Here is a 22,162-nt window from a genome sequence, read left to right as displayed (position 1 = left end):
TCAAATAGATCAAATTTCGGCTCTGTTTGTTTCAAAGTAAAATGTTTTACCTAATAAAATATTTTTTTGTTTTTTGCACAACCAAACGCCAAAAAATAAGTAAAATACCCAAACAAACGGAGCCGAATTCGATATAAGATAGATTATTTTCTTGTCTAATCAATGAATTTGGGCCATGTTCAATAAATCTCACCAAAGGGTTAGACTTAGCTGTCAAGTGGTAGAAAGGGGAAAGTAAGTATGAGAATATGAAAATTCTTGAATTTCTAAATTTAAAATATTCACGACATGGTGTGGTGGTAGTTGAGGTAGTGTTTTTTTTTTTTTACAAAATAGAGAAGATTACATAAATAATAGCTCCATAACAGGGGGTCTTTACAAAAATATTGGACAAAGCTAAACTAATCATCTTCACCCTGACCTAGACGTTGAGCCTGACGCAAACAACGGTACTCACAATTTGGTGTATATTCATACCTAGAATGAGCAGTTTCATAAAAGATAAAAGTGTTAGTCAAAGATAAAAGACAACACGCAAACAACGGTACTCGCAATTTGCTGTATATTCATTCATACCTAGAATGAGCAGTTTCAAAAAAGATAAAAGTGTTAGTCAAAGATAAAAGACAACACACAAACAACGGTACTCACAATTTGCTGTATATTCATACCTAGAATGAGCAGTTTCAAAAAAGATAAAGTGTTAGTCAAAGATAAAAGACAACAAATACCCAGACGATCAAATGGAGTCCAATCGCAGACGATCAGATGGACTCCAACCAAATATGAACGCACCAGTGAACTTCGAAAAACTACAGATCTGACAAGCCACCACGAGTTGCCCCGTAAAAAATATCATGTAGTGTAGGAGCACTGTTGACACGGATATCATTGTGAAGTAACATTTTTTTTAAAGAACTCAATCCGTAGACGAAACTAACAACTATTGAAAAGTAGTGGTGAAGGAATGGTATGTAATGGTGAAAAAAAAAACTATAATTGTAGGTTTAAATCTTGGTAGGGGGGTTGTAGTACTGGTGGAGGTTGGCAGTGAATGAGGAGGAGGAGTGGTTACGTGTCTCTCCATATCTATATGTTGTTGGTAATATTTCAAGTTGATCATAATAGTAGGTTCTCAAGCCGATTGCACGAAGTTTGAAGTTATTTAGAAGTCTCGATAAAAAACAAACACACAAGAAAATTGAAACTTGACTAAATGCGCCAGGGGCGCAGCTTAATTGCTCCTAAGGAGCATTAATCTGTTGTGGAACGCGTCCAGGGCCCATTTAGTTGCGCTTGAGGCGTGTTGAATCTAAAGGTAATGCGCTCGGGGCGCATTCAATTGCGCCCGAGACACATTGAATCTGAAGGTAATGTTTCCAGGGCGCATTCAATTGTGCATGAGGTGCGTTGAATTTGAAGTTAATGCGTCTGGGACGCATCCAATTGCACCTGAGGTGCGTTGAATCTTTTTTCAATACTCCCGGATTGCGCCTGAGGCGCTTGCAACCCCACCACCACATTTTCACTCCTCTACCACCACCACCACTACATAACCACCAACAGCACCTCTCCACCCTAAGAACCACCATCATTCACCACAACCACCAATGCTATCATCAATTCACTATCTACGCCATCATTTTACTTTACCACCACAATGACAACACATTCACCACTACCACCTCCGCCGTCATCATTTCACCAACACCATCAATTCACCACCACTATTACCACCCCTCCACAGTCCACCACCTAAATCAAGTTAACCACCGGATTTCCACCACCACCACTGTAATTTGTATACATTACTACTACTACCACCGGTAACACCATAGTAAGCTGAGAATACTCTTAGTTTTCTAATCTACCGCGCCATCACCTCAAAACTATGGCCTCCGCTGGCATCACATATTATTGCCTTTGAGAGACCGGACATTGGTGAGATGCAGATAGATTGGCCCGGACACCTCTTACAACTAAACAAATAGAATATAGATACTTCATTGCCCACACCGAGTTGACTTGACGAATTAGCCTAGTGTAAAATCCAAAATAAGCATTTCACAATGAATGAAAAATGCTCTCTCTGGAATTGTTAAAGCTTCATAAACATGGTTCTTATATTTCCCTAACGGTAAAGGCTACTTCCATCATGGAAGTTCCGTGCTTCGTAGTTTATGAAGTTGTACAATGTCAATCCTTTTGGGACGTTAAAGCCAAATATTTTCCTATCCAAGTGGATAGAGACTTGCGTATCCCAGTGCAGAAAGGAAGTCACAACACCAAACCACCATACACAAAATCAAAAGTTCTCCTAGCTCCAACCACAACTAAAAACTGATTTAGATTTAGAAATTGTAGTTCAAAACCTAAAGTTTCATGTACTTGTCGAGGGTTCGGACCGCCTTCTCTTGGGTTCATTGTCACCCAACTGCAGAGAAACATAGAGATCCTCATCAGGGTCAGCTCTGAGTGCAGAGAGATTCTCAGATGCCATCCTATCCAGTTTATTGTTCTGGTGAAGTGGAGACCTTCCATTGAAGCTGGGGATAAACTGATGTTCAACACTAGGACCCGCCTTGACCTTATCTTCTGATTCAAACTCAGTTTCGACCGGCGATGAGTTGATATCCAGGACACCAGCTCCATCTTCCAACGGGATATGAGGAATGTGAAGACCAAGAGGCTCAACTATGTCCTTTGGGAGCATTATATCGGGAGGCGAAGAATCACCAACTGTCGAGCCAACTGCAGTTGCCGAAGCAGCTCTCTGTTCTTGCACTGCCACTGTAAATAACACGAATTATACAAATTATCAGCAGGAGAGATTAAAGTTACACAAAGCAAAGGAAACAAACATTAGTTATCATTTCACTGCTATAGTTCCTCCAGGTCTACAAAGCATGTTCTCTCCCCCTTCATAACTGGGTTATATATTCTAAGATATGATAAACTAGTAAGTAGACAGCTAACTAAACCAACTAAAATGAAGAGAGTTCCTCAAAATCTAAGAAGCAAGGACAGTTTGACACTGACAATCGTCAAATACTCTTGCACAACATGTCCAACACCTGTTCAAGCGTGTCCTTAATGGTGCTTTTCTAGAACCACACACACATTGGAAACTTAGGAATGCACATTTCCATCACTTGGTCCTACATGAAGTACGCTAAATTTGGAAAAACTATTTTCCGAACCAACAATAAAACAAAATATGGATTCTTTTAGATTGCGGAATATATATCCTAGTTAGTTTAACCTAGTTTTATTTGCATTTTTCCTTATCAGTGTATAAAACAATCAGTAGATGGCCAAATGTCGGGCGCCACGTGGCCCAGGCTCATCAGGTTAAGCCCAAGAGCCCAACAAGAAAGGCCCCTGGCCTGCTTGATGTCCAGTTCGGCCCGTTAAACAACAAGTGGGGCAAGGTGTTGGGAAATGACCTGGTTCGGTAACATTGGTGACAGGGTGTAGCCACGCTGGCACCAAGTGGAATGGCTTGTCCATGTGGCATCTGCCTACATGTCATTTGGCAGCCATCATGCATGAAGTTATTCCCAAAAATGGTTATTGGTGATGTCATGAAAGGTCCCAGCTTAGAACGAGCTTACTTGGAGCCTAAGTACGGTCTCCCTATATAAGGTATAGAATAAACCCCAGAAAACTGCATTGTTATTATCTTGCTAAAGAAGCTCTGTACCCTTTCTCTCTTGGCTTTGGAGTGCCTTCCAGCTGCGTACAGACGGTTCAGCACTAGCAGATGGTTGGATTTGCAAGATTAAGAAGGTCTCAGAGAGAGAGAGCTCAGATCAGACCCGTCCCATCTAGAAGATTTAGAGGCAGAACCGGAACACACCCCCACATAATCACAAATGTAACATCGAGATATACATTAAATCATAAATAAACATGTCTAATGTGTCCTCGGCATGTCATGTCCTGCATTTCTTTGGAAATCAGTGGGTTGGCATCCATCCATGTTGCTTTGTATGTCCATGTACATGTTTATTAGAGCTCAAAACCCAGCCGTTGAATGAGCGGAGTCAAGAGTACATTGTTATCACTAGTCAAATGATATGACCAACATGGACAAGAAGAAATAGACTAGATACACTATTCAAGGAAAACACAAGTATGAGCATGGACAAAAAAGGAAAAGAATGTGCAACACTAGTCCCCTTGAATTACTACTGTAACGGCGCAAATAGAACTGAGAAGTGAACATACAAAGGCAAGGAATCATTGATGACGTATCGTAGCAAATATCAGAGCATAAAGGAACCAAACCTTTAGGGGAAATGAGATACCTTTTAGTGCTTCATTACTTATGATAAGATCAAGTTCAAGGAGGTTGAGTAGGCGCCCAAGATCGACCCCACTTGTCCAATTTTCCGGAGGTTGACCAACTTTCAACTTAAGCCGACCCCTATTAGCAGTTCCACCCCATATGATCCCAATTGGCCTAGGCTTCTCACCATTCCCACCCTTTAGTATGATTAGGCTTCCACTGTCTCCTTCAAGATCAAACGTTTGTTGGTTCTCACCCACAACCAGAAAATCAGTTAGAAAACATATCCCTTTCTCGTCATTGTACTCGAGGGCATAAGCCAAAACAGTTCCATTTGTCAGCCCAGAACTTCTTCCAACCTTCATCACTTGCTTTCCAACAAGACTATTGATTGGAGACTGCAAGTCTACGATTCTTACATCTCCTATCTCTCCTACACCTTTCACTGATGTTGTTACAGTGGACATGTCAAAATCATCAGCAAAAGGGATGAACGCCCCATCTGCTCTCACAAATGTCTCTGTGAGTGACAAAATTGCAATATAATCAGGATAATGTATATGCAGTGAAAGGTCAAACTGGCCTAGATCATCAAAAATCTTCAGTGCAGATGTTAAGCAGTAGAAGATAGGTATGGAGGAAATGATCAAGTTAAAATGCATCTAGCCCAGATAATGAGTAGGACATAGAGTCCCAATGAGCATCTTTCTGTCTAGTTGGTTCAGTTATCAAAAGAGTAAATCTTTAGGTGGGACTAGTTTGACCCAGAGTGCAACATTGTAGTTAAAACAACTGGGCTACACCAGATGGTTTTGGCGCTTGGATATTTAAGTGCACGCACTGGGATAGAACCCTCCAGTTGGAGTCATGTAACCACTTAGAAGTTAGAACTATTAGTAGTTTCCCTACTGCAAAAAAATTACAACCACCCTTAAACTTGTTTCAGGAAGATTTTTCCTTCAACAAGGTTAAGAAAGGCAACGATGAAAAAAGCATTCAAAAACCAAGTCCGACACATAGAAAATATAGGCTTCAAGAGCACAAAGCACAAAATAAAAGCTGACACTAGTCCCCCAGAAATATGAAGTACTGGTATCAGACCAGTTATCTGAAAAACTTTACCTGGATTGATGCCTGCAAAGATCCCATACCAAAGCTCATCTGTGATGAATGAAGTGGCTCTCTCCACTGCGCCAAGGTATATACCAGGTCCAAGTGTTGGCGGCAATGGATGAAACATTTTCTGATTAGGGTAATCCAAGTTAACTGCAACATGTCGGTTTGTGAGGAAACCAACTTGTCGATTGCCTGTCTGGCTCCTCACTATAGCACCCAAAGTCCCATAGGTCTCCTGACTTGCAACCTAAATAGAATGATTGAAATATGGTCTTATGTATCTAAATATATTACATATGGGACGCGTAAATAATCTCACTTGAAGAATCATCTCAAGGAAGAAACAAATACAAACAACAAAGGAAGATGGAAATTTTGGCTATTCATAAAACATATAATGAATGTTCCAAGATGCTGCCCTCAAAAAGTACTTATCTATCTTAACAAAGGCAGGCTTCCAATACCCTATGATTTCCAACAAGCCAGTATTTCGAACAAGTTACGCAAGCCCAATCTGTTCAAGTGAAAGCACCAAGGAACTTATCATCTTAATCAATGAAGATTTGCAGTTTTTCAGTTCAAAATCATTTTATCTATCAGTCTCCTGCAGCATGCACCACCCCAGAGGCATTTATCCACTTTATTCATCACCACTTAATACTTTTGTTGAGATTAATTTCCATGAGATTAGGTTTCATATGCTTTTCCTCAAAAATAAATACTAGACAGAAGTTATCTGCAACAAGAAATGGATCACATGCAGATCTAAGTACAAGCAACTCAGTAATCAGTGGACCAGGGAACCCTTGACAACAGCATGGCAACTTCCCTTGGTTCCAAAATACCTAGCTGAAACTAGGCCATTAGAAATCCCAGCATATGCGTGTAGGGGATCCCAGCCAGGCTAGGTACGCTAAACTCATACACTGTACAAGGATTTTATGAGCTCTTTGTTATTCTCGATGTAGTAATGGAAGAACTTCACACCAAGAAACTATAACCACAATAAAATGAGAAATGTGCAAGAAATACTAATAAATTAATGGGGACAGAGCGACCGCTTAAGAGGTATGAGAACAGAAAACTACAAGTACTTGGGAATACCTGAGACCCTGAACCAACGCATGGGTCACTCCCACGGAGGTCGTCAACAATCTCTGTATATAACTGCTCCTTGGGAGCTGGCTCAGGTGCACCAAAATAGGAGAATTCCACCACATCCACATCGCACCACACACCTCCTGGTCCCTATAGATGTAAAAGTCATCTTAAGCGCAAATCAAATGTTAAACATTTGCCAACCCTGGCAAACAAGAAGGTCAAGAAAAAGAGCCATTGTTAAGCTTAGACAATGGTGACTCAATGGATGAGGAAAATAAAAACCAAAAAGGGTTACAATGTGAGTACATTTTCCCTCACCGGTTACAATCCCCAACAACATAAAGGGAAAAAAGGAATCAATAGGGATAGAAGAGTAACCGTAAAAATCCTTCCCTCACCTCTAGAGCAGAAGGTAGACACTGGATGGGGCTGAGCCATTGCTTATGAACTTTCCGGGAAACAAAAACTAGAATAGCAGGAGTATCTGTCAGAACACCACGCCGAATACGAAACCCAACAGCTGTGCCAAGACTGTAACATCTCAAAATTTTGCTATGAAATGCCCTAATCGTCAAGAGCTCGAGCAAGGTGGTTGCTTGCTGCCCTTTTGGCTGGCCAAGAGTCTCAGGGTGCACCCCTTTCTGTAGGTTGGCAAAATAATTCGCCCTCTCTTCAGCAGCACCATTTATTCGACTGGAAGTAGGCCAAGAAAAGTAAGCAGCATTGCTCTCAGAATGTTGTGCACCAGACGCATACGGTTGCAATGTTGGTGGACTTAGTGACGGCAGATTACTGTGGCTACAACAATTTCGTTCGATATCCAAAGCCGATTCCTCTGATGGGGTTGTACCAGATCCGCGACTCCTCATATTCAACCTTGTCTGCTCCATCTTTACGAATGTTATATAAAGATTTAGACGCTTTACATACCCCGTAAACGTACAAAAACTACAGGAGGTAAGCTTTTATTCCTCTCTTCTTACCTGAGATATAACCCCTGCCAAGTTCAACACACCACATTACAACGTAAGAACAAAGCTCTACATCTACCCATCTTTTAAAAAACAAAAGGAAAGCTTATACTACAATGCCCTTACAGTTCTAAAAAAATTCTTATAGCAATATAAAGGTATAGTACTAAAACTAAACGCAATTAAAATTCAGTAAAACTAGTCGAAAGATGCCACAATGGAGCTAGATTAAGGAGTGAGAAAAGAAAGATAAAAGCTGTAAAATGGAAAAGATCAAGTATGAGAAAGGATCTCTTCACAAAAGAGATACATACAGCACAACTCACATAGTCAACGAAATTCCAACCATACAGCTAAAAAAAGTATGCGAGTCTGTCAATTGACAAGCTAACGGAGTAGGTAAAATGATAAGGCTTACTACATTAACCTTATAGGAGTAGTACGTAGGAAATACAACAAGCAGATAATCAAGAGACACGAGACGGATCAACCAAATCTTTAATTTTTTCGTTCAAAAAAAGAAAACTTCAATTTTAATTGAACAATGGAAGTTTATTTCGATGGGTACAAAATACAATATCAAAGTGGAACAATTCAAGGTCTAACGAGAACCAGAGTAAGAGACACGATTGTACAGAACAACCCAGAACAGAAAAGCAGAAACCAAAAAAAATAAAAAATTTGAAGATAAACGCAAAGAAGAACGATAACTATTCTTTCTTTGAAACCCAGGAAGCAAAATTACGATTTTTACAGGAAATGCACTCCATAGTGGCCAGTTCATGCATAAAGCTATCAAACAAAATTGAAGGAGAAAATCAGCAAAGGGACTCACTGATCAATCGCCTGAGCCTATCTCACATCACCCAAGAACCTATTCGAGCAATAATCTAGTTAAAAAAATTTAAGAGTGAAAGCCACCATAAACAATGAGGAAAGAGAGTTGAATCGCATGAGAGAGAGAGAGAGAGAGAGAGAGAGAGAGAGAGAGAGAGAGAGAAAGAGAGAGTATTTGCTTTGCTATCCTACGAACGGGCTCACCGTGCTAAGGATGGGCTCTCCGTACTTGCCGTTGGATTGGTTTGACGAGACAAGTTTGGTTTGACGAGACAATTTGGCAATTTGGTTTTAATGGAGTAGTAATCTTTTTTGGATTACTATCATTAGGAGATCAGTGCGAATTGCTTTGGGTGGGCCCGAGATAAATCTTTAAATTTGTTTTTTTTAAATTCGAGATTAATACTGTACTGGTAGTAGTATAAACTAAAGTACAAAAATTTTGAGCGTATCTAGGGCATGTTTGGTTGTGCTTGGATTTGAAAATTTCTCTTTATAGAAAAATCCTAACAACCATTTCTAAGAAAAAAATTACTATTCCAAAATATGTATTGTAAATTTAGTTTTGTTATAGCATCTACTCCCTCCGTCCTCATTTGTACACTTTTGTTGCCCCAAAATTTTTGACATGTTTCAAAGTAATGGACAAAATTTGATGAGTTTACTAATTTATTTTTCCCCTTTAAAATTAATTACCAGCAATAAGAAAAAGACAAGGATAATCTTCTTAAAAGACTAAAATCTTAAAAAGAGAAAATTAAAATGACAGGTGCAATAATGATAATCTCTTTAGTTGAAATTCATAATGGACCAACAAAATGAGCAGAAATGCTACACACAGCAAAAGTGCACAGATTTTGTGCACAGATTTTTTGTGAGGCCTACTACGGGTCCCACACAAATAATCCGAGCCGTTCATTAAATGTAAAACATTTTTTCAAGGTTCCCCGCGAAAAATCAGCTCAATCCGATACTCATAGGTGCTCAATTCAATCATTTAACTTTTCATTCGAATTTCAGGAAAATGAAAAGTTAGATGATTGAATCGAGCACTTATAGATGTTGGATTAAGCTGATTTTTTGAGAAGGCCCTTGAAAAAATGTTTTACATTTAATGAACGGCTTGGATTATTTGTGTGGGATCCGTAGTGGGCCCTACAAAAAATCTGTGCACTTTTGCTGTGTGTGTAACATTTCTGCAAAATGAGGATGGAGAGAGTATATAATTGATCTCGTAACCATTACTCCTTTTTTTATTGCTAAAACTCAAAGTGCAGGTAGGGTACCCTGTTAATTACCAAGAAGTGTTACCCCATTATACCACATCAGTATCTATAGAGGACCCCACCACACCGAGCCGAAGCTAAACCTCATTAAAAACTGCACTCTTCTCTTCTTCTTTTTGACACGCACCCTTCTCTTTTTAGTCCAAGAAGATGTATCCTCCACCCACAAGGTAAAGTTGGATTTTATTAGATTATCCCCATAAAGGCCGTGGCCCATTACAAAACTGGTTTGATAGCCCAAAGACACACCTCTTTGAGCCTAATTGATGCTGTGTTTGGATGAGTTTTTGAGAAATTTTGTAGGGTTAAGAGTGGAGAGATAAATGAGAGTAGTGATTGGAAGTAGATGTAATGATTGGAGAGAAATAGATAGAGAAATGAGAATAATGATTAGAAATAAATGTGAGTAATGATTGAAAGTAGAGATAATGAGTATTTTTTGAGTTGAAATTTTCTTCAAAACGCAATCCAAACAAAGCAAAGCCATCCAAGTTAAACGGACTTGAGGCCCATCAAACCGAACCAAGAACGCAACTCTTGGCTGAAGTTCATTTTTTGAATTCCGAGACCTATTTATCTTGAACCCACTTGAGACCCATTATTCTTCTTCTAGTTCAAAGCATCAAAGTCATTTTCCCGCTGTTTTTCGGAGCACCTTCTGGCCGTGAATAAGCAAATCAAGGAGGCGCCAAATTATAGTCATTCGTTTCAGAAATCAACGGTTCGATCGGATTTTAACGAAATTTTTTCGGAGAAGAGTTTAACTATTTCCCGGAAAAGTTTGTTTAAAATTCGGACCGTTCAATACATTTTGAACGCACACAACAAAAGCTATGTAAACACTTTTTTATGAAAACCTCCGTAAAAAAGATTTTCTCCCTTCTGGCCTCTCACCCGAATGAAGATTAATGACATGCAGCCTCCTCGGATTGCAATACTTGAGGTCCATTTAACACATGTATCCGACCATAATCTCATGTTCATTTGTTTAAGAAATATGTTCGGAATATTATGCTTTGGATTATGTTTACACTAGTTTCAGTGGATTAATTATACTCGCACATGCTTATTCCACATCTTTACATGCTTTAGTATATCTCCATATATCACACACTTTACTCACTGTTCAGGATCAGATTTTATCTGATTATATCAGTTCACAAAGAGCTATTTAATATCTGCCGATTGAAAATATTTAGTGTCCATCGTAGTGTTTATGCAGTCTTTTTTTTAGAAGCATTTGCATCTCGCGGAGAGGATTTATAGAGAGATTGAGAGAGAAAGAAAAGAAAAGAAATTCTAGGACAGCTCCCTTAATATTGCGATGAAATGACAATGTCAATAGGAGAGAAACAACGAGCTAGGGATTGGGGGAGGTTAATATGTGTGTCTATGTCTAATTTTTTCCGTTTGTTATTTTTATATATAGACTTTATTTATGCACTTCAATACACACTTAATTAGGTGTCCAAATTATCAAAAATTAACAAACTTAGTCCTACTTTTATCACTTTTTGTCACATAACATACAATTGGGGAAAAAAAAAATATGACAACTGCAAATGGAGATGTTCTGATACACTTTTGACAATAAACTTTTTTTTTTTTTTGGTAATGTAAGGTGTTCCGGGCTAACTTGCGTGCACCTCGGACTAATCCTACAGCTCATCCCACAGCCGTTTCACACACTTACGCGTGAGGGTTAGGTGGTCCCAAAAATTGTTGGTCAAAAATAATCGAACCCGAAACCTTGATGAAACTTTTGACAATAAACTTGTCAATGAGAACACGGATCTAGTGAAAAATAAAGACGTCAATAGTAACAAATGGAGCCATATATTTGAGGGATTTTATTAGCACATGAGGATCCAAAAAAATCACATAATAGCACAACAACGACAACGACATCATTCACATACGTGAAGAACCCAATACATATGGACTTGACCAAATTGTTGATCCTTCACAACAACCACAATGAGTCACTAGTAACCAAAGAAAATAACAAGAATAAAAAAAAAAAACCATCTAATAACCATCTGTCTCTCTGTCTCCTTGCAGTATTTGCAAAAGAAAATAACAAGAATAAAAAAAAAACCATCTAATAACCATCTGTCTCTGTGTCTCCTTGCAGTATTTGCATAAAACTGCGTCGTATCATGTTTTAGAACACGTAAAGATCAGCCAATTCCTCCAAAGAATCAGAACTGAGATTAGGATCGGCATTTTCAAGCATCCACAGGAGGTGATCAAAGAGAACAACCTCACATTTCACCGTGATCATATCATCGTCACCCGGGTTTTGCTTCGACTTTTGAATGAGAGCGTTTAGAAGGGGATGATTAAAGTACTTTGAACTGATCACGTACCGCCGTCTTGTTTTCCCAACGAAAACTATTTCACTCTCCTCATCGGCACGACCAGCCCAGAAGTCATCTCTTGTGGAGTTCGACCTCAGGCTGCTGTATGATGAAGTCCTGCCCAACTGCCTTGACAAGGTCTTGCACTTTCTTAGCATCAAATTGAACTTCTTCATGTTAGAGAGTCAGAGGGGAGAAAGAGAGAGAGAGAGAGAGGAATGCACAAAGGAAGGTGACAAGTTTAGATGCCTTGATATACACTCAGGTTGTTTAGTTTAAAGGGAGGCAGAGGTGGGTACAGGGTCATTGTTTTCTGGTGCAATTGATGACCCACTTGAAACCGAATTGTTTTCTATATGGGGCCAATTTTTGTTCACAACACACTTATTTGCACATTATATGCACAAATTCTGTGAGTTAAACCTGAGTAATTATTCAGCTAGCTTTTCTGGAGTATCACGTGGTACTCCTAACCATTTACGTAGCGACAAATTATGAGGTAGGGACATTGTAATTCACTTATGTTGGGTGATTGAAAAATAAGGAGTCACTCACATTATGCGGTAATGATATTTTATTTGCGAGGAGTACCATCCCACATGGTACTTTGGGAGTACCAAAATAATTGGCCGCTAAACCTGGAGTCAATAATCAAATACTTAGCGAGGCAAATGTCCCTCATTTATTTGGCAGGTGAGGAACTTTTGGAAGTCTCGGAAATCCTTGCGTACATTAGATTCACCAATTATGCACTCACAAGACTTTTTTTGTTGAAAATCGTCTCACAATACAGCTGGGAATTTAATGTTAATGTTACTCACTCTCCTTTTAGGATGTTCCAAAAAAGAGATTTCGATTACAGTTTCAATTATTCTTCGTCGCTCAATATTGACTGTAGTAATCCAAATATTTAGGAGCTCGAATTGGCTTCAAATAACCAACTGGACAGGACTAGCTCAGTTGACTCGTACTCCTATATCTCACTAGGAGGTCAGAAGCTTAAATCTCTTCACCTATTTATGAGTGAGGAGATTCCGTGATATACTCGTATTCTGCTACCAATTACATTCATATCATGGGAGCGGAATAATAGAATTCTCATAAAACCCAAAAACGTGTACGATATGCAAAAGCAGGGACAATTGCAATGTAATGCAAAGAACCCCAAGAGCTGGGGGTGTCCTACTAGGAATGGAAGCTTGAGAACACTGTCTTGGCCTATAATGCTGAGGTGACAAGGGCCTTGCAATTTCCATGTTACACATTTTGTCACTGAGCTAATCTCTTCCACATGGTTCCAATAATTTGTTACTGGAGCTTTGGCAACTTAATCAAATACTACATTATTAATTTAATCCGACCGGCCACAGACAAACCGCCCTCTCGTGCGCATGAAAGTGATATACAACAAGAGGAGGGTAAATAGTACATTATTAATTTAGTCCAACCACAAACAAACCGTCTTTCGTGTGCCCGAAATTGATATACAACAAGAGGGTAAATTGCGCATCAACGCGCAAAGCTCTCGTAAATTGCTAGAGGATTGCTGTTCTGATAATTTTCCATTGGAAGGAAAGTAGGTACAAATATTTCCAGGATTTTCCTATATGCCAAATATTTCTTGGAAGTAATTTTCATATTAAAAAGGCTTACTATTTGTATTTTCCACCTAGGAAGGGTCCCCAAGACTAGAACATGTTGCTAATTGTGAGTACTTTGGAATAATGACGACATGTTTCCCAGCTTAGCTTTGAAGTGAAAACAGCGAAGCATTGTGCTTGCTTAGAAGCCAAAGCATCAACCCATCAAATCAACCAATTGATTAAGAACAGAGCCCCTGAAGAGAAAGACAATTAGACAAACCCCACCAATTCTTATCCTCTCTTCTTCTTATGGGAAAGCAAAACCATCACAAAATGATGCTTAACAGTTTCTGATGGGGACACCTCACCATCAAGCTTGCACGAGTTTAAGATAAAAACTGTTAAAATGAATCGAAAGAAAGGGAAAGTTGGGTCAAGTGTTAGAAACTGTCCAATTTGCAGTTCACTCCAAACCACATTGCATAGGCTCTTCTTTTGCGGACTAGATATAGATGCATAGATTGATTGAACTTGCTTATGCCTAACTGATAATGTTTGGCCAAACATCTACTTTGTGGGATTAAGTTGCAAATAATTTGGACAATAAACCATCTCGTCCCCCCAAAACTCCAAAATACTAAGAGACATTCTGAGTCATCTGATACAGATGGTCTTCTAAGCCATTTGAATTGACCCACAACATTTGCATTTGACACCAGAAAAGGAATAGAAACTCAATAACCACATATACAACTACTGGACACAAATCCCGAGACAGCTCTCTCAAGGTGTGGGTTCCACCTTCGGAACACATCTATATTCTGGTAAGTGCACGTTGATATTGTGTCAAGTTCCACCTTCGGAACACATCTATATTCTGGTAAGTGCACATTGATATTGTGTCCGTAACGTTTCTATTTTCTTGGTTTTGGTCTTTTTGCGAAACACATCTATATTCTGGTACGTGCACATTGATATTGTGTCTGTAATGTTTCTATTTTCTTGGTTTTGGTCTTTTTCTTCGCAAACCCTTTTATTAGAGGTGTGTTAAATCTATGGCTCTGTCAGGTGGGTGACTAGGTGCACACTGCACACACAACAGAAGAGGGGCCTAAGCAGTAGCAAACGAAAATTTAGCACCACAGAAAAATAGGGTTTGCACATCTCGATGTAAAAAACCGTCTATATAATGTATTCAAAATAAATCGTAAACTAAAATGAGAAAATATGATACAACAATGAGAGATGCATAGGCCGCAGATGTGGTCCTGCCCTTACTCTTGCAAAAGATTGCTTATATGTGACGTAACTAACAAGATACACAAACCAAGTAAATTCTCTACAACCAAAATTATGACTTCGCGTCAAAACAATTGGAAGAAAGTGTAACCCCAGGTCCCCACCAAAATAAGCACTGGCGATCACCTTCAAGAATATCTCACTTACTGGAAGACCTTCATATGAAATGGAGGCACGATGTACAGATCCCAAAAACTGGAGAGCATGATTCGGCAAAATAACTTGGTTCAGCGCCAGATGTTCCTTTGATCAGACATTGAAACGAAATAGCATTACATCCCCTTCTTGTACAACGTAATCTTTCCCCTCCGATCTCAACTGCAAACACCCAAATAGTAATGCAAATGACCTCGATCTGAAAAGACTCTTAGGTGGTGGTGATTGTTGAGACACTTCAAGTACATATGAGCAGCGTGTGCGGGAACGAGTATTACTCAATTACATGGCGACACAGAATTCAAAATAACAACTAAAACTATCCTTCTTGATTTTCAAAATACTTACCCATATGCACCAAAAAAAAAACCAAATAAATGGTTCATTCTCTTCTGCTTATTTAGATACTCTTTTACCAAATACAAGCTCTTCTGATATATTACAAGTGTGTTTTGGGGATAAGTAACAAAGCCCTGATGTAACGAGCAAACTTTAACTGGGCCAACAAAGTTCACTTTTTGAACCGATAAACAGTTAAGTTCACTCTGTCGCTTTATGTCGTTAACTTGTACCAAGAGACTCAAAGAAGAGTACAGCAGAACACCGGAAATTTTCCGTTCTTTTCTACAGTTATGGGAATAAGCTTAGAGCTCCAATGAAGATTGAATTTCAACTAAAAACTACATGAGGGTCCATCAAATATTGCGGTCAACAGCAAAACATATCCATCATCACTTTCCACAAGCTCGGAATAAAATTGTATTCTGACTAACAAGTGCAAAAGAACTTATAACTCGCCCCTCCAAATTTTCAGGTGTTATACAAAAGTAATAAATGCTTTTTGAAGCGAAAAAAGCTAAAGAAGAGAGTGAATCTGTGCTAGGAACCCCATTTATAAGCAAATATAGGTAGGCTAAAAGTAAGGGACCGACTTACCAGCCCTTTCTCCCTTGCAGCTGCAAATGAGCGAACTGCTACAAAATCATCATAAGCAACCTGGTAAACAAAAGCATCATATAATCAGCGTGCACCAGGCCAGATATTGAAGGCGGTGTGCATGGGTGTGTGATGGCAATTAGGACGTGGCACCTAATATGGATAGGAAATTGAAACGTCAAAAGCACATGCACAAACAACATAATAGAGAGAGAGAGAGAGAGAGAGAGAGAGAGAGAGAGAGAGAGAGAGAGAGAGAGAAACTCTATCGGGATCATTTGGATATATTTTCTAGGTCGAACTGTTCCTTTAAGTTCTACTGCATTTCCATGTCTTCTATTCGAGCAGGCTCCATCAACCCATTACTCGACTTGAAATATAAAGTCCATAGATATGAAAGTGCGAAAAAAAGGATCAACATTTCTCATGCTCACCGTCTCAGCTCGAATGAAGCCCTTCTCAAAGTCGGAATGAATAACACCAGCAGCTTGAGGGGCAGTCATTCCTAAGTCAACAAAGAAGATTGTTGTATTAGTAATGGATGGGGTCCAAGAAAAGGTTAATCAATATTGTCAAAGTATCATCAAACTACACATTCTCAGTCAACAAAAAGTTTTGTTAAACCTCCTTCTGGTACTAGTGACAAAGAAAGGGCTACATCTGATTCTAACTAGCAGGATTAGCTACAATAATAAAGGATGTATTTACGTAAAATAATGAAGTTCAGTTCAAATGAAGAAGCTATACTACTAACCTGTAAGTATAGTCCATGCTTTTGTTTCCTATACCAAAACAATCCAGTAAGAAGTTGAAGGATATCCTGTTAAACAAAATAAATCAATAGAACTCCAATACATTACCTTCTCTCCTGTTGTGAAGTATGTGCGCAGTCCTAAAAGGTCATATGTTGCTCTGATGAGATTTCCAAGGCCGCTTTCATTGACACCAAGAGACTTCAAGTATTCTGTTCTTTCTTCCGGCAGTAGTTCAGTAACCTCTGACTCAACCTGCAATGACAAAATATACCTTGAGTTGCCAGGTGGAATGGCTACAGTAAAAATCAGATCTACACAAAGCAATAAATAGCTAAACAGGCCAATGGCAAAAGCCAGGAAAAAAAAAATGAGAGAGAAAAAAAAAAAACTGTAGTATAAGATCACAAATTAACACCCTCGGCCACACAAAGGCTTAACCACCATGCCCCTCAGATTCTAACTGTATATACTCTACCAAATTCAGATCTCTGTCGCTTCTGCTATAAAAGTATATTCAAACCTGTGCTGAAACCGTTACAATCCCAGATTGTAACCCAGATGCAAGATTCATCACTTCCTTTACATGAGGATTGTCTTCAGCAGCAGATACATCAGATTCTGCTACATTTGCAACATAGATGATGGGTTTCATAGTAAGTAAACAAAGATGTCTAACAGCATCTTTCTCAAGAGCCGTTAAAGGTACTGATCGTGCAGGTTTTCCATCAAGTAATGCCTGCTGAATTCTATCCAGGGCAGACTTTTCTGCTTCCTCCTGAAATTGAAAATATAGCAGATAAAATGACAAGTAACACAATTCGTGCTTTCAGTGGGCTGATGTCAAATAAAAATGGTGAAGCCATTATTCAAACCCTCAAAATTAATTACCTTAACCTTGGATTGTGAATCCTTAGCTTTGCCTTTTTTGAGTCTCTCCATTCTTTTCTCAATCTGCATTTCTTGTAGTTATGCAATTCAGTTTTATCAGATCACATTATGCTATTAATATACAGAGACAAAAAATACCTAGATAAGATCTAGAACAAAGATTTTAATACGTTTTCCATTTCTTCAAGCAAAAAGGTCGTGGGGCTTAAGGACTCATTTAAGTAAAGCTAAATGGAGATGCTGGGTGCCAGGGAAGCATGAAAATAAGGAACCTGTTATAAACTTGGGGAAGCACTAAGCCTATCACACTAATAGCATACCTGATCCATATCCGAGAAGACAAGCTCTAAATTTATGACATCAATATCAGACTTTGGATCAACTTTCCCATTGACATGAACAACATCTTTATCCTCAAAACATCGTACAACCTGAAACAGATCAACTCAATAATGATATTGTACACCCGTCTATAAAATTTCGGCATTCTACTACACAAAGCTAGAAATAGGTACATAAGGATATAAAAACCTGAAGAATGGAGTCAACTTCACGAATATGTGACAAAAATTTATTACCCAAACCCTGCAATCAAACAGATTCACAGAATTAACATCCATCACATCGCAGCAGCAAAATGCCAAAGAATCCAAAGTATCCAACACTCCATTTGACTGACACCAAGAAACATCAGTGCTAGTAAAAAAACCAAGAATTCCCACCTCCCCCTGACTGGCCCCCTTTACTAGCCCTGCAATATCTACAAACTCTATTGACGCTGGGACAGCACGTTGAGATTTGCTGAGATCCGAAAGCACATGAAGACGGGGATCTGGAACACCAACAATGCCTACATTTGGCTCTATCGTACAAAAGGGATAATTAGCAGCCTGGGCCTTCCCATTTTCAACCTGCAAAAAGGATATGGCAAAATATCCATAATAGATAAGCCTAATAAGCAAGCATCACTGCTGAAACTGAAAGAGTGAAAGTAAATGAGGGAATTGCAAGAAACCGGTGTAATTACAATTTAAAAGGGGGAAATGTTGCAAGAGATGCAAAGGACTTGGGTTGTGCTTGGAAAATAGGGAAATAAGAAATTCTTGCCTGGCTTGTTTAGTTTCTTATTTGGGAGGAAGAAGAACAGTTCAAAGCCAAACAAGTGGGAAATAATTTTCCTTCTCAATTTCATTTTTCTTTGACAAGTTAGGCAAATGTTTTGGTTCTTTCTTCCTTTAAAACCAAACAAGTGGTTAAAACCAAACAAGTGGAAGGTACTTTCCTTCAACTTCCATTCATTCTGCAAAACTAAAGAAAGAAAAATAGTGACACTTCCCTTGGAATTTCCCTCACGCTACCTTCCCCTTCCTCCCAACCTTTTTTCTTTTCCCATACACAAATTCCAAAGACAGCCTTCATAGCGTGCAAATGGGTTAGTTCTCTACTAAGTTCACCAAGGCCGTGTTTCAAGTGTCACTGGTTACAGCATCATCATAATTAGTGGGGAAATGTGAACTCAGTTCATTAGTCTCTAGAACTGGTATTTGCCCTAAATCCAAACATGCAAAAGATCCGTACAGACTAAAAAGGGCAGCAGTGAACTATACATCTTATCACCTCCTGCAAGAAATAGGCCCTCACACATTCTTTGGCTTCAAATATCTTGGGACAGCACTCTATCATAATACAGTTAATAAGCAAGCAAACTACAGACTTTTCCTACTTACAGATGTAGAAGTTGTGTTTTAGCAATCCTATTATATCATCGTGGGTCTCATTAGTCATTCCAACTACCAAAGTTTACTGCTTGCCACATGTATGGATAAAATCTTTTTGGAACTTTCTTAGAATTGTACTGAACTTTTCCTTCTTAACTCTAGTTCGCTATGACATAGCCCAGCCATCTTATTCTTTCTCACCAAACGTGTGCTAAGAAAATCGAGGTTCCTGATGGAATAGGATGGGAAAGAAAGCAACTCTGTTAAGTGAAAATTTGCTCCCTATCACTGGCAACTATTATTATAAGTAAGAACACTACACGGGCAACATTAGCAGATTTCGGCAGGAACTTTACACTCTTACCGTGAATCACCATTCAAGCACATAAGATGCCATAGACAAAGAATGCCATACAATGTTCACAATAAACAATAATAAACATACATATTAACACAAATACATTAGGCATCAATATCAGGTGACCTAAGCTTAACGGCATTCAGTTCGATTAGGATCGTAAATCTAGAGTATATGTAGAGTATGAAAATTTTATGCATAAACTTGAGTATGTATAAAGTTATATGCTACTTGTATATGTAAACAGTGATATATGATCATAATGAAAACTTTACAACTTGTACATGTACATACATTTCTTACAATTTAGCATATCTAAGAACTTATTTATATACATAATCAAATTTTATTGGCAGCTCCAAACCTATTTACGAGCATAAATAACATAACATACACATTAACACAGCATCAGGTGACCTAAGCTTTGATAGAACTCGGCTCGAGAACAAGCTCATGCTCGAATCAAGACTAGAACAAGCTCAGTTCGCCCAAGTTGTCATTCAGCTCAAGTTCGCTAAAAACTTAACAAAGCTAACATTCTAAAGCTCAGGTCGGTTGGGCTCCTTTGCAGCCGTAATCACGTCTGAGATGATTCTAATTCGTTAATAGCATTCACAAATAACAACATACGCAGACAGTTACCGCTGTCTCACACGCACAAACACATATATACAGAGAGGGGGGGCACTCACGACGGCGTTGAAGAGAGTAGACTTTCCGACATTAGGGAGACCAACGATACCGGCTTTCAAACTCATGCTTATCTTTGTCGCGGAGGATGACATTAAACGCCTACGGAAACCAATGGACATAGAAGGTTCTGCAACAGTATTCCGAAAGTGGAGAGAGAAGAACGGCGACTTCAATGGAAGAGACACGGCTGGAATTAGGTGATGGCATGCTACCCTCGCCATTTGGGAGAGAGAGAGAAGAAGAAGATATGCGGAGGGAGGAGAAGAGCGGTTTTATCAGGGTTTTTTCTTTACCAAAAAAAATTATGTAAAATCGTAAAACCTTAACCTCGCATCTTAAGTACGGGAGGGTTGTTTTAAAAAAACCTCGCATCTTCAAGGCGCGAATTTAGGTCGAAGTAAACTTCTCATCTTCAAACTTCGAACGGATTGCTACATTTAAGACCAATTTTGTTTGCCTCTCCGAATTTATATCGAAAATCGAGACCGTTTACATTTTTAGAAATCATTTAGTAAATTAGTCCCGGAAGAAATTACATTTATATAACAGCGATCGATGTGTGTTTGTAGGGTAGTCCTATGGTACACATTCTTTATTAGGGGATGTACCGTACGCATCATGATTTTAAACTCTTGGATTTCAAAGTAAATAATCCGGACCATCCATATATTAAATCAATTTATAAAATAAAAAAAGAGCTTAGCAGGTAACAGGTTGTTCTCTCCTCTTGGCTTTCTCTCCCTCTCCCTCATGTGTAAAATACTACAAATTATATAACACAACCACAATTGTTATGACAACACAAAAAATTGACACTTTCTTATCACAATGTGTCGTACCAAAAGAAATCGATCAAAAGATACTAGATACAAGACCAAAATATATCGTAGCACAATCAATAATTATTATACCCAAACAAGATACATGTTTAAATACACAAATTAAATATTGTATAACTTAACATCCTAACAGTCCTGATCGATCATTTTAAAAATACACTCACTAACGACATTTAGACTGTACAGTCAATTTATAGTATTTGGTATGAAACCTAGTCTTCTGTTGTAGTTGAATGTAATGTAGCCATGCGACTGTGACACAATAATGACAATCAAATCCGTTGAATTTTTTATGTTTGTTGATTAAGTCACCTACGTAAATTTTTGTCTCAATCAGGTTTAGAAAGGTCCATTATCGGCACGCAAATTGAATAATATAATGATATTTTCCATCCAATTATGTATCTAGCTATAAGCCATCAACTTCATTCTTGGTACGAATGACCTAATTAATATTATGTAAAAAAATACGATTTTGATAATAAAAAATAATAAAAAAAACCTTACGTCGGATTTAAATGGTGCATTATTATATTTTAATGTTGTATTGAAATTGAACGACAAGATTTGTTGAAGTATGAAACTTTAAGGACTAACTATGTAATTTATCCTAAAAAATAACAACATTCTTTTAAAAAAAAATAGGAACGAAGGGTGTAAGACATGAACCCCAGATCTTTTAGATAAATGTCCAAATTTCAACACTTTATTACTATGGTACACAATTGAGAATTTGTAATTCTAAAGACTATTAATTATATAATATTTTCTTATATGTAGCGGCTTTATTTTCAAGCTAAAATTTTGAGAAGACAGAGACTTCAAATGCCTCCGTCCTAGTGCTGGGCCTACGCTTGTAGATCGTATTATAGCCTATGTTATTAGTGTAAATCAATATGTCGACTATAATAATTTTTTTTGAAAGAAAGTATAATGACAATAAATTTACAAAATTATTTAGATTTTACTTCCACG

General features: G+C 38.4%; 3 protein-coding genes across 5 annotated transcripts; all 3 read right to left on the bottom strand.

Annotated features, from left to right (window-relative positions):
- Window positions 1-2,098: 2,098 nt before the first annotated feature.
- On the bottom strand, window positions 2,099-8,571 carry LOC131329695 (protein NARROW LEAF 1). 3 transcript variants are annotated; one of them, XM_058363008.1, is made up of 6 exons: window positions 8,315-8,571; window positions 6,907-7,505; window positions 6,512-6,655; window positions 5,414-5,654; window positions 4,311-4,811; window positions 2,099-2,790 (listed from the first exon to the last, which is right to left on the bottom strand). In XM_058363008.1, the coding sequence occupies exons 2-6, from the start codon at window positions 7,396-7,398 to the stop codon at window positions 2,381-2,383; spliced, it is 1,788 nt and encodes a 595-aa protein (XP_058218991.1). In that variant the 5' UTR covers window positions 7,399-7,505; window positions 8,315-8,571; the 3' UTR covers window positions 2,099-2,380. The 3 variants fall into 3 exon arrangements, with proteins under 3 accessions (XP_058218991.1, XP_058218993.1, XP_058218992.1); XM_058363010.1 differs by having other exon boundaries at window positions 6,907-7,389; window positions 8,315-8,409; XM_058363009.1 differs by having other exon boundaries at window positions 6,907-7,398; window positions 8,315-8,403.
- A 2,850-nt stretch (window positions 8,572-11,421) lies between these two features.
- On the bottom strand, window positions 11,422-12,208 carry LOC131329776 (auxin-responsive protein SAUR76). Its single transcript, XM_058363159.1, has one exon. The coding sequence runs from the start codon at window positions 12,136-12,138 to the stop codon at window positions 11,767-11,769; it is 372 nt and encodes a 123-aa protein (XP_058219142.1). The 5' UTR covers window positions 12,139-12,208; the 3' UTR covers window positions 11,422-11,766.
- A 2,469-nt stretch (window positions 12,209-14,677) lies between these two features.
- LOC131329716 (uncharacterized) lies at window positions 14,678-20,649 on the bottom strand. The gene is made up of 11 exons (XM_058363059.1): window positions 20,348-20,649; window positions 18,302-18,490; window positions 18,111-18,164; window positions 17,900-18,010; window positions 17,580-17,642; window positions 17,212-17,466; window positions 16,797-16,943; window positions 16,691-16,718; window positions 16,371-16,441; window positions 15,937-15,996; window positions 14,678-15,162 (listed from the first exon to the last, which is right to left on the bottom strand). The coding sequence occupies exons 1-11, from the start codon at window positions 20,567-20,569 to the stop codon at window positions 15,094-15,096; spliced, it is 1,269 nt and encodes a 422-aa protein (XP_058219042.1). The 5' UTR covers window positions 20,570-20,649; the 3' UTR covers window positions 14,678-15,093.
- Window positions 20,650-22,162: the final 1,513 nt, after the last annotated feature.

This window comes from Rhododendron vialii, chromosome 6a (assembly GCF_030253575.1).
Source record: "Rhododendron vialii isolate Sample 1 chromosome 6a, ASM3025357v1".
Classification (NCBI taxonomy): Eukaryota; Viridiplantae; Streptophyta; class Magnoliopsida; order Ericales; family Ericaceae; genus Rhododendron; species Rhododendron vialii.
This window is presented reverse-complemented; position numbering and strand designations above follow the sequence as displayed.